At 47.7% G+C, this 13153-nt stretch overlaps 1 protein-coding gene across 6 annotated transcripts in view; it reads left to right on the forward strand.

Moving 5' to 3' along the window:
• Window positions 1-2732: 2732 nt before the first annotated feature.
• The window catches only part of ATP11C (ATPase phospholipid transporting 11C), a 162790-nt gene continuing 152369 nt past the window's right edge, over window positions 2733-13153 (forward strand). For 3 of the 6 annotated variants that reach the window (XM_067023020.1, XM_067023024.1, XM_067023025.1), the window contains exons 1-2: window positions 2733-3190; window positions 3623-3694. In XM_067023020.1, the coding sequence (XP_066879121.1) occupies window positions 3668-3694 (27 nt within the window). In that variant the 5' untranslated portion in view covers window positions 2733-3190; window positions 3623-3667. Of the gene's footprint in view, window positions 3191-3515; window positions 3695-13153 lie in introns of those variants that run through there. The other 3 variants (XM_059049906.2, XR_010838562.1, XM_067023021.1) reach the window with 3 other exon arrangements.

Raw genomic sequence — 13153 nt, forward strand, 5'->3', positions numbered from 1 at the left:
ATGGACTGATGAATCCAGTGCCCTAATGGGTGTTCTGCCCATTTCCCATGGTGAGATTTCTGAGGGGTTGAGGTAGAAGGTGGGAAAGAGCAAGGAGGGTGATAGAGAAGAAGGGCTTCTGAGGGGCTTGCACAGAAATAGGGCAGCAGGACTGAAATGGTCAAGGAACACTTTCCTTTCCCTTTCTGAGACAGTACCAATTATATCTAGTCAAGATGGTAATAAGGACAGAAGACTGCTTCCTCTGAACTCCTGCCTGCAGGAGCCTGGGGCTTCTACTGCAATCAGCTGATGCACCACCAGAGTTGGTGTTATCGACCAAAAGGTCTGACAGTTTCGACAGGAGGAAGTTAGTTTTTGCAGTTCTGTTTACGGAACTGGCCAAATGAAAATGCTGGGTGATGGTCCACTTTTCATAGCCATTGACAACAGCTTTCTACAACACCTGGGTTTCCTTTCGAAGCTGTGAAGAGGCACTGAAAAGAACAAAAATAATTTCTCGTCTAAAAAACACCACCTCACAAAGGAAAGTAATTCTAAAGGATGTGTGTGTGAGAGTAACTGTAATTCAGGTTGAATTTGGATATGGAAAGAAATCACCCTGCACAAATTTCATGTTTTGCTGAGCATATTTATGTGGAATTGCATTTTCACAGTCAAGCAAATTAATCTGGACCCAAGAGTATAGGTGTTGTGATGAAATAAATTAGGAGGACAGAGAGATGGTGAAACTACAATAACAAATGAAAATATGACCAACAATACTGCTATATCTTGGGAGATCCTAAAAGCCTTGCTTTTAAGCTGGGCAACATGGCAATAGCATGTGAGAAACTACACAATGGTGTGTGAGAGAATACTGAAAAACAATTTCCAGTTCTCTAAATTGTTTTAAGTTGATCTGTTTGAATCTAAGCACATTTTTTCCATTTACTTAACAAAATTGAATATGGAAAGATAGTACTTATTATTTATTAGTAAGCACTTGCATCCCCAAATGTCTAAATTCATTTTCTATTACCAATTTTATTGATAAGGCTGTATTTTATTGATAAGGATTCTAGACTTATGCCTAGAACAAATGGCAATACGCTCTTCCACCCCCAAATTCCAGTCAGTGTCTAGAACAGTGCCTGCCACGTAGTAGGTGTTCAACAATTAGTGAATTAAATTACGTTAGTCGTTCTGCTCAATAAAAGTAAAGCCAGAAAACACACTTTTTCTACTTGAAAATAAATCTTTGAAAGAGTAGAGAGCAAAACCTTAGATCCATTTTGCCAATAAAATAAAATAGCCTAATATCTGACTAACAGACATCTAACATAAATCTTAAAAATCACTAGATACAGCCTTAAGTGTGAGTAAACACAAGGAATCATCATAGGGAAAGAACTGGAAACGCACGGTTTTACTTCTTGGCAGTTAGCACAGTTTGGGAACATACCTTAAGTCTCCTGCGTTTGCACTTCAATGAGGATGGGCTACTCGTGGCTCACACTATCAAGTGCAAACTTCTAGGGTGTTTCTGAAGATCCTTTGGGGTTTTAGAGTTCCTCCAGGCCGTGCCCGCCCACACATGCTGGGCGTCTGCCAAGACGGTGTGTTCTTTTTCTTAGATTGTCCGGCACTTCCTCACCGACCTCTCCCTCCACCCTGGACTTTGCCCACTGCGCTCCTTCTAAAGCCTTCTCATATCGCAGGGTCCAGTTTAACCTCCAGCGCTTTCGAGAAAGCTTCCCAGACCCCCTTTTCAGATGCACTAGCGCTCTCAGCACTTGGCACCTCTAGTCTAGCAGCCATTACTTTCTAACCTGTTGTTTTGGCACGTGGGTAGCCCTGACCAGAGCGCGACACTTCCCCCCACCCTGGGGAGGTCTTTTAAGAAGTCGCCGTGTCCAGCCTTTAACACAGCCTGACGCAAAGAAAATGCCCAGGAAAGGTCTGTTGAAATGAGTCTAAACCCCAGAGGGGAAAAAGAGAAGCGCTTGCGCCCAGCAGTAAAGGCCCTTCACGACCCAAGGGGAGGCCCGCGGTGTAGCTGGCCCCTGTCCCCAGTGGCACACTGGCAGGAGAAGGTGGCACGGTAGAGGCTCGTGGAGATGCCCCTGAACTTCCTTTACTTATTTCTTCTTTACTTTTTCAGAGGAATCTGAACGTTCTGCTCCAACAGCCTCAGGGCACGCCGTAAAGGGCGGTGCAAACCGGGCGACGTGGGGTTGGGACGGCCAGTCTCCTGGCAATTCTAGCCTCGGCTTTCATATGTAATGTTTAAAGTTTCGCCAATTCCAGTTCTAAACTAGGAGCCGAGGGTGTAGACCGTTTCCCGGTGCACAATTTTTCGCGTCCTAGGGAAGGCTCCGGGCATTCGGGGCTTTGCCTCACGTATCCTTTTCACATTTCCCACCGCGGAGAATCTACCGAGCGCTCCTGGCCTCCACTTCCAGCCCGAGCTGAGAACCGCGGTTCGGCCCAGCGGTCTCAGCCGCTTCCTCCTTCAACCCTCTGGGCAAATCCCGTGCGGGCGTGTGGGGGAGCTCCCAGCCCGCAGTACTAGGCGGAATAGGGGCGCGGCGGGACTACAACTCCCAGGCTGCTCTGGGAGAAGCGAGGGGGAGGGGACGAGAGGGAGGGGTTTGGAGAAGGGGGGTTGTCAGGGAAATCCCGCCCCGCTGCACAGCAGCAACGACACAAAGCCTGACTTTACAACCTAATAGAGAAAGTGGAAGTGAGACGGTTTAGGTGGGGAGACAGGACGAGAGAAAGAACCAGAGGAGGGAAAGCCGCGTAGGTGGGAGCGGAGCGAAGCGAGGGTAGTGGGGAGACCCGCGCCTTTCCAGATGAGGAGGGGGCGGCTTTCATAACTAATCCCCCCGCCCGCGCCCCGCCCCGCTCCGCCCCGCTCGCGCTGGGGTCTCCATAGCGCCCTGCCGGTCCCGGCTCCTATCGCAGACCCCGGCTCCGCCCCGCCGGGAAGCGGGGAGTCCGGCTGTCTGGCGGGTTCGGGGCGGGCCGGCAGGCTGCACCGTGGCTCCCCAGCCCGGGTGCGAGACGAAAGCGCCGGGCGGGCGACGCGGCTGCCGCGGACTAGAAGGGGCTGCGAGCGAAGCGGCGCGGCGGACGAGTTAGGGCCGGGGCAGGGCAGGCTGTGGCTCCCGCCCGAGCCAGGGGAGTAGTTTCGGGCTGAGGCGAGGTGAGGCGCGGGGCGCCTCGGGAGGGTCCCCGGTGGCCGCGAGCGGGGCGGAAGCACGCGGGCTGGCCGCGGGGAGGGCGGGCTGTGGCTCCGCGCCGGGGAAGAGTGCAGACGGCGGGGTGCCGAGCCCGGCGCTGGTGGAGAGATCGGGGCGCCCCCCCTCCCTGCAGGAGGAGCCTAGCGCTCCTCCGCCATCCCTCCCCTGCGCGCTCGGCTCGTTTTCTCCGCGGGCTGCTGCGGGAGCGGCGGGGCGGCCGTCCCCGGGACGGGCGGGGCGGGGGCGGGCGGGGGCCGCGGGTGCGAGGGCGCCGGGGGGCGGGGGGAGTGCGGAGAGCCGAGGAGGGCGGGCGGGTGTCGGGGCAGCCAGCCTCGCCGTCCGTTTCGCGCCGCCGGCCCACGCCACAGTGTGTGTTGTGGACGGCACCTTCTCAGACAGCCCAGTAGAACCGAGCTCGGCGCCCGGCAGCCTTCGACGCGATGTTCCGCCAGAGCTTTAACCGTTTTGTAAGTACACTCCCTGCGGCTCCACGCGTGCCGGTTTGCTTGCTCGCCGGCCCCTTCGCCCGGTCCCTCAGAACAATTTTCTGAGGGGATGACTGCATCTCTGGGAGACACCACCACCACCCGTTTTTACATTTTAACTGAAACACGCTGCCCAGGCGGCCAGGGTGGGAAGGCAGGTAGGGCTCTCGGAGCAGCCCCCCACCCCGCCCCCGACCCCGGACAATTTATCCGGAGCTTCCTGGGGCTGTTACAGACTCTACCTCGGACGGGGGGCCACCCTCGGGCTGGATGGGGAGGGACCCGTGGAGGGACCGACCCAGGGGCCCCTCGGTTTGCCAATTAGTCGAAGATGGCGTTTTATTATCAGGGAGGTTGCTTTCTTTTGTTTCCTCTGCCACGAGCACATGGAGGTAAACCTAGACCTGTCACCGTGGCCCAAAAAAGACCTGGGGGCTGAAGGGTGGGAGGCTGGGGCCGGCCTCAGCCTTTCCCGGGGCTCGGCCGGCTGCTGACCCGAGGCCGGGCAAACTTTGGAGACCCAGCCTAAGCCTCTCACCTTGAGGGTATAATAAAAGCGAGGGTGATCGTCAGGGTGGGCTGGGTGGAGGTGGAGACGCGAGGAGGCTGCGCCGCTGCTGCCGAGCGCCGGGTCGGAAGCCTCGCCGAGCCCCGAACACCCCAGACATTGACCCAGGGTAGAAGAGAGCTGCGGCTGGACTCCTCCGTCCACGTTGACCCCCTCCCACATCCCCAGAAAAGGGAATTTCATTGCCGAGGGAGTTTGGCACCGGGACAAGCGATTTCTGGCTACTGACTTTTTTGAGTAATCTGTTTACTCCTGGAGGGTACCTTAAGAATGGAGTAAAACCGGGACCATTTACTTCTATGCTGCTATTTGTAGCAACTTCCTTAATTGCAAGATGAGGTGGCGGGAATAGGATTTTATTTCTGCCAATGATGTGAAAGAAAGGGTTCGTCTGTAAATTTTCATTTTTCTGTCCTTAGGAAAAATGGTTGAGCGCTGTGAGCGCCCACCCCCCCCCTTCCAATGTCTGTTTGAGAACTTGTCGGTTTGGCTCTTTTCCTGCGATTATTCCTAATCGAAGCGTTGCTAACATTTTTCATGCGTCGGATGAATTTACTCTCATGTTTTTCTGCGCTTGAAACTTTCCCAAATGTACCCTGGCTAAATGAAATAATTGTACATCCCATTTTAGAATGTTATTATCACAATAGCGCTATGTTAATGTTTTTCTAAATGTTTACATCACCCAGAAGCCGTGTCTTATGAAATTGGAGCAGGTTTACCTGTGGCACAGAGCAATAGAGGTTGTGCATATCAGGATTTTGAAATCCGTAGGAATTGGATTATACTGGATGCTTTGCTAAAGCAAGTGACTAAAATTGGTTTCTCACATTTAGCCTGAGAAGGTAAAAGAGCATTGTACTTCATAGTTTTATTTCACATAGATTCTTGTGATCCTGGAGTGTTGTTTGGGGTGACAAAAAGGGAAAGGTGACAAAGAGGACTAATTGTAATATTTGGGAAAATGATAATCTTTTCAATGGCTCTCTTATACTGGAAAACAACTGGCCTCTGGTTCATAATAAATTCATTAGCTCAAAATTGAGATCATTTGAAACCAAACAACTCAAGTATCAGTCCAAAAGCCCCCTTTGCTTTTCTTTTGCTTAGCGTGACCTGCGTTGTATGAGTCTAGTAATGAAGCAGTACTGGCCCAGGAAGCTAGGGCATGCAGCAGAATTTGCAGCAGTTGTTGAGGTGCCAGCCTGCAGGTTTGAGGCTAGTACTTTGCATCTCCGTCCAAGATCTCTGCAGAGAATCACTTACGCTCACACTGAAATGAGCTTTGACCTCATTGTTTCGGCTGGAATGCCCAGCTGCTCACATTTTCCTGCGCAGCCAGGACTATGGTTAAGTCTCCAGCATTTGTACCAGTGCAGTAAACTGAAAGCTTCTCAGGAGTTGTATCTGAGCCCTAGGCCTAGGGCAAGGAATTAATCTGCAAACCCTTGGACTGCATGTGAAACATGCTATCAAATACTCATTGCTAAAGAATGACTTCAAAAAAAAATCTTTGGTGGTGGGGGACGGCAAATTGTAGCTCCCCTAATCAGTGAGCCAAACGTCCTCATCTTTAGCCTGGTAGAGGTTGAGGGGCACTCCCATTTACATCACTAGAGGGATACAGTTAAAGATTTAGGTTGGACTTGGCCTTGCACAGCAATGTACATGTAGTCTAAGTTGTATGCTTTTATATTTCAGAGATGGGGCTGTGAATTCCTTGCAAAATTGTGTTTGTGTGTGTGTGTACCTGTATGTATGTGAAATAGACTTTGAATGTGACGTAAATTACAGTGGTGTTGCTTATAGTTCTTGGTCATTGAAAACTAGATACTAAGTGTTAGGACAGGGCTTTACATTTTAAGCGTGACATGAGAAGTAGTATCAACTTCTATGGCTCAGTAGTGTTTGCTGAATCGTTTAAAAAATGCCATTTATTTCCCCAGGTTCTCCAGTTTCAAGCTAAATGAAGTAGTGATTTATTGTATTTTTTAAAGACATGGCCTTGACATCTTTGCCATTAAAAATTGTCTTCTTTCCTTTCTGATGAATTAGGACTTTCCTTTTGACAGTTTTGAGGTAGAAAGAAATTGGTGGATTTGGTGTAGGATTTTCGGATTTAGGTATGTAGGGGGTGTCTTAAAAGATTTAAGAGTTGGATGTCTACAAGTACAATAAAAGCACCGCCTGTTCCCAGTCAGCATCTCCATTCTCCATAAATACAATAAATAAATAATAGTAGTTTTGTCTATACAGTTTAGTTCCTTTAAAAGCGTGTGGGTTTTTTTAAATTTTTTATTTTTTTGGCTGCGTTGGGTTTTCATTGCTGCGCGTGGGCTTTCTCTAGTTGCAGAGAGCAGGGGCTACTATTCGTTGCGGTGCGCGGGCTTCTCATTGCGGTGACTTCTCTTGTTGTGGAGCACGGGCTGTAGGCGCACTGGCCTCAGTAGTTGTGGCACGTGGGCTCAGTAGTTGTGGCTTGTGGGCTCTAGAGCACCGACTCAGTGGTTGTGGCGAACAGGCTGGGCTTAATTGCTCCACAGCATGTGGGATCTTCCCGGACCAGGGCTCAAACCCCTGTCCCCTGCATTGGCAGGCGGATTCTTGACCACTGTGCCACCAGGGAAGTGCCTATAAAAGCATGTTTAATTGGAAGTCTGGGCTAGTTGAGACTTAATTATGTTATTTTGTCTTTTACCCATCATAACATCCCTAGTGATTACCATAGCATTTTCACATGGGTTTAAAGGTTTAATGAGAGTCTAAACAATGAGAATTCCCCCCATTTGACTTAGTAAATTATTTCATGCTAATGATTCAAAATAAGACATTCCTTGATAAAGTAGATCAGGGGGCTTGGCCAAGTGGATGCAGTCTAAGTAGCTTGTCAGAGTGATATTAAATGGGTATGAATTTCTAGATCATTGACATACAAAAGCTTAAGTTTTGAGTTGAAATACTGGAAAAAAATTATATCTCAGATTCTAGAAGCTCTAAAACTGCTTTGGTTCCATAAATCATGCAGCATATAGTAATGATATCACAGAAAATTTTATATCTGTCAGAGAGGCCCAGGACTGGAAAGAAATTAGACTGCATAAGGTATAATGAAAATTCAAAATAAGACCAAAAATATTCAAAGTAGATAGCCAATTTATTACTTTGAGTCTGATCTCGAGTGGCCTCGGCCTACAGCAGCTTGAAGCAGGATTTCGGTTCCCCTGCCAGATTGAAGTCAGGTCATGGTAGTGAGAGTGCTGAATCCTAGCCACTAGACCACCAGGGCCAGTGGCCAGTGACAAGGACCTGGCCCGTTGGCTTTGTAGAAATGAATTCCCAAAAAGAGACAGAAAGTAGTGAAACAAGTGTTTATTAGGAGGAAAAAGGGCTCAGAAAGAGTCGTGCCCTCATGGTAGTTTGAATCACTTATATGGGGCATTTCTTCCAGGTTTCCTTTGGCCAATCATCTTGCTTTGCCTGATTCTTTTTTTTTTAACTGAATTTTATTTATTTCTTTATTTAGCCACACCGCGCACAGCATGTGGGATCTTAGTTCCCCAACCAGGGATCAAACCTGTGCCCCCTGCAGTAGAAGCGTGAGTCTAAACCACCTGACCGCCAGGGAAGTCCCATGACTGCCTGGTTCTGAGTCCATATTTGGTTTATCTCAGGGTCCTCCCATGTGTGTGCGTGCATCTCCTAGCCAAGATGGATCCCAGCACAGAGGCCTATGGGTAGGTTGACATCACCTACTATGGGGTGGCTCCCCCTCCCTTTTGACCTCCGAGGAGCCTTTCTGCACGTGTGTAGTCTGGAAGGTCTCCTTGACCCTGAGAATGAGGAATATGTAGTCTCTTTATCTTTTCTCTGGGCAGGGCTCAGCTCCTCTCTGTTCCCACTATTATCTTTGTCTGGGAGTATCTGTCCACAGGGGACAAACTCTAGCTGCTCAGCCTGGGCCCCATCTATCTCCTGCCTCAAGTCCAAGGCAAGGCCAGTCTAGTGAAGCAATATATGAAGGCAATTAATAAAATTCAGGTAATTTTGTGTTTTTTAGGAGCAAGGTTTTTTGTTTTCTCCTTGAATTATCATCAGGGTAATTAGACTTTTTTTCTCTGTTTCACCTTACTGAAATCCTTGGCCTGACATTGCTGAGCATGGAAAATATTGATGAGTTTACTTTATTGTGTTTAGAAATTTATCTAAATGTGTGTATTGCAATATTTTTGCATTTACCCAAGCATTACAAATGGCCTGTGTGCATCTTGGCTCCTACCAGGTAGTTCATACGTGGCTGGGTTTAACAGGTGAATTTGTCCCTACTAAAAGCAACCTTTTATTATCACATGATATTGTAATTTCCTTTTAACTTATGTGGTACCTTACATTAGTCTTTTTCCACTGGGAGAGAATCAACTCCTAATGCCCTAGGGAATCCATTGTTTGTAATACTCATCTCCTCTGCGTGCATCTCGAGATGAGGAATTACAGTTGAGTGAAAGCTGCTGGGGGCAAGGACAGTTGGCACAGTGCCTGGTGCATAGTAGGTGTTTGATAAATATTTGAATGAACAATTTTTATATGTTTCACATAAATAATAGCTTCTAGTTATAGACAGTGATATTTATAGTAAATTCTTCCTTATGAAGAACGATTAAAGAATGAGGAGTTATAGTTAATTGGGTGTGATATTGTGATTTATAATAACAAATATATGTATATTTGGTCTTTGTTTCTGGCCCAGAGCTCCTAAAACCCTCTGAATTTCCAACACTGAGAGCACTAAAGGTGTCTTTTATTATGTTAATTAGGTGAATTGGAAAAGCACCTCAAGTTGGGGGCTGGTTACCAGAGGAACCAACCCTTTGATTAGACGGTTGGAACTTTCAGTCCCACTCCCCTGATTTCTGGGGAAGGGAGAGGGCCTGGCGATTGAGTTCAATCACCAGTGGCCAATGGGTTAGTCAATCATGCCTATGTAATGAAGCCTCCATAAAACCTCCAAAAGACAGGGTTTGGAGAGCTTCCAGGTTGGTGAACTCGTGGAGATTTGGGGGACAGTAGCGCGCCTGGAGAGGGCATGGAAACTCTGCGCCCTTTTCCCATTCCTTGCCCTATGCATCTTCTCTGTTTGGCAGTTCCTTTTATAATAAACCATTAATCTAGTAAGTAAAATGTTTCTCTGAGTTTTGTGAGCTTCTCTAGCAAAATAATCAAACCAAAGGAGGAGGTTTTGGGAACCTGATCTATAGCCAGTCGGTCAGAAGTACAGGTAACAACCTGGACTTGAGGCTGGTGTCTGAAACCCCAGGTGGCGGTTGTTGGAACCCCCAGTTTGTAGTCAGTTGGTCAGAAACACAGGTGATCACCTGGCCTTGCTACTGGTATCTGAAGTGGTGGGGAGGGGTGGTTGAGGGAGGAGTCTTGTAGAATTGAGTGCTTTAACCTGGGGTATCTGATGCTGCCTCTGGGTAGATAGTGTCATAATTGAGGTGAATTATGGGACACCCAGCTGGTGTCTGAGAATTGCTTGTTGGTGTGGGGACCACCGCCCACGTAGGAACTGTGATCAGAACCTAAACATTGGGGTCTACTATATACTGATTACCAATTTTTTAAGTATTAGAATAAGTCTATCTAATGACAAAACTATACTGACCGTAGTATAATCTCTTAGATGATTACACCATCTTATGATCTTGGAGAGCATTACTTCATTCAACAAATATTCACTGAGCATCTGTTATGTACTGGGCACTGTGGTAGGCCCTGGGACACATTGGTGAGCCAGACAAACTCCCTGTCTTCATGAGATTAATTGTCATTACATACACGGCTCAGAGGACATGGTGACTGCTCCACGCAACTTGATTTTTTGTGAATTAGTTACTGTTGTATACTTACTTGTCATTTGCCTTTCTACCAGAAATAAAGTGAACAATCTCAGATGTTTTCTGGTTGTTTGGATTTCAGATGAAAAGGAATTTGTTGCATCTGACACCTTCAGTATGACCTATATGTGGCAAACTGCTTTTTTGCAAATAGATGTTAGTCTGATCCTGTGTAAAGTGGGAAACCTATTTAGAAATGAATCACTGTTACTTGAAATAAATATTAAATAACCTGAACACGAGTTTTTGTCTTGTTTTTTCCTGATCTGGCTTTTACTGATTAAGCAGCATAACCCCTGAATGTCTTCTAAATACCTTCTATAAGGGTTTACCGTTTGCTCCTTCTGTTTATGATTATTGTTCGTAATTCTAAACCTTTACTGGGTAATACTGAGTGCGTACAAATCAGGTAGTTTCCAGTGCTCTTAATGAGCTTTTAGCAGAGGTGAGATTTGAGCAGGTAAAGCTGGCCATTTTCATATTGATGGAACTGTCCAAATGAGCAGCTGGGCAGTGGGTTCTGGGAAGTAAAGGGTGGCCGGTGGCCCCTGGGAGAACCATAACTAACATCCCTGTGTCTGGATGATGTGCAAAGAACTAGCCCATGAGTGAATTCAAATACTGGTTTGTTGAGTGATGGAAAAAAATCATTAAGGCTGACTGCTTATCTAACCTGGTTGATCAGTTCTCCCAAAGAGGTGAAAGCATGGGACACAAAATAAAAACACTTTTTTTTCCCCCTCAAGGTGGTGGGGTTTCCTCTACATCTAGTGCTTTATATGGAATAATCTTTTGCATCTGGAATTCTTGGGATTGGGAGGAATTTTCTGGTTGGGTGGAGTGAGGTTCGAGGCTTCCACAAGTGAAGTAGGTGCTGTTTTCAAGTTTATTTCCGTTCACTTAACACTTACCTTCCTGGCCTGGGATAAAGGTAGATCAGTGGTGATTGTTAAACAAACATTAGCACGACTGCAGCATATGTTAACACTACTGCAGTTTAATGATGAATGAGTAATCAGCACTGCAGATATGGTCACAGGGTGCCCTGTGCCAGCACACTGGCAGACAACCCCTCAATTACTGCGGTGTATGGAGGGATTGCTGGTTCGGCTGACTTCTTGATTATCTGAGGTTTATAGATAATGTTGGACCGTGGATATCCAGATTTGGGAGGTTAATATGTATTTGTGAAATACAGATTGTCATCAGTTTTTTGCCCCATATTTATTTAATCGTATATGGGAGGATTGGTGAAGACTACCCTGTTCAAGCAGATACCGTGTATTTTTTTTTTTTTTTTTTTTTTTTTTTTTTTTTTTTTTTTTTTTGCGGTACGCGGGCCTCTCACTGCTGTGGCCTCTCCCCTTGCGGAGCACAGGCTCCGGACGCGCAGGCTCAGCGGCCACGGCTCACGGGCCCAGCCGCTCCGCAGCATGTGGGATCTTCCCGGACCGGGGCACGAACCCGTGTCCCCTGCATCAGCAGGCGGACTCTCAACCACTGCGCCACCAGGGAAGCCCCGATACCGTGTATTTTTCTAGACGCCTCCATCATATGCTGCCTTAAAGCGTTACGGTGCCTGTATTTTCCTGGTCTCTTTTTCACGTCAGTGTTGAAAAACTCAGCAGGTTTTTGGTTTTGGGGGGGGGGGGGCTGCATCGGTGTTAGTTGCAATACGCAGTGGGGCAGGGGAGCTTTGTTGCGGCACGTGGTATCTTTTGTTGCACCGCGAGCTCTTCCTTGTGGTGCGCGGGCTTCTCTCTAGTTGTGGTGTGCAGGGTTTTTTCTCTCTAGTTGTGGTGCGTGGGTTCCAGAGGGCATAGGCTCTGTAGTTTGCAGCACGAGGACTCTCTCGTTGAGACGCGCAAGCTCAGTTGTCGTGGCTTGCGGGCTTAGTTGCCCCTCAGCATGGGATCTTAGTTCCCCGATGACCAGCGATCGAACCTGTGTCCCCTGCGTCGGAAGGCAGATTCTCTACCACTGGACCACCAGGAAGGTCCCCCCAGAGCAGTTTTCTTGGTAACGATTATGCCTTTAGCACAAACCCAATTCCCCAGATAACAACTGTGTCTGTGTCAAGGGTACCAACCTTCTAAACAGACTTATTTATTTATTTATTTATGGTTGTGTTGGGTCTTCGTTTCTGTGCGAGGGCTTTCTCTAGTTGTGGCAAGCAGGGCCACTTTTCATTGCAGTGCGCGGACCTCTCACTATCACAGCGTCTCTTGTTGTGGAGCACAGGCTCCAGCCGTGCAGGCTCAGTAATTGTGGCTCACGGGCGCAGTTGTTCCGCGGCATGTGGGATCTTCCCAGACCGGGGCTCGAACCCGTGTCCCCTGCATCGGCAGGCAGATTCTCAACCACTGCACCACCAGGGAAGCCCTTAAACAGACTTTTTTAAGAATAGCAGTCACAGACTTACCTGGTGACACAGTGATTAAGAATCCACCTGCCAGTGCGGGGGACACAGGTTCGAGCCCTGGTCCGGGAAGATCCCACATGCTGCGGAGCTACTAAGCCCAAGCGCCACAACTACTGAGCCTGTGCTCTAGAGCCTGCAAGCCACAGCTGCTGAGCCTGTGTGCCACAACTACTGAACCCCGTGCACAGCAATGAAGACCCAACACAGCCATAAATAAATAAATAAATTTATTTATTTATTTTAAAAAAAGAATAGCAGTCAGTCTCAGACATGCTTTGTTAACTTTCCTACATGCTGTTAGGAAATCCTGGTATTTTTCAGTGAATGGAAGTGACTTGCCCTCGGTCATTAAGCTAATCAAGCAGAACTGAGTCTATCTGAGACTCCCAGCAATCACCACCTTTTTTTCATTGCTGCACATACCATGCTTCTGGATTTACGGGTCATTCCTTTTCATATTGTTGAATGCATTCACTGTTTGTCACTTGCAGCAGAAGAGCAGCCTGCCGGTGGTAAATTGATGTGCCCAGTGGGGGAGCCAGGAAGTATTGATGTTTCTG

This window comes from Kogia breviceps, chromosome X (assembly GCF_026419965.1).
Source record: "Kogia breviceps isolate mKogBre1 chromosome X, mKogBre1 haplotype 1, whole genome shotgun sequence".
NCBI lineage: Eukaryota > Metazoa > Chordata > Mammalia > Artiodactyla > Physeteridae > Kogia > Kogia breviceps.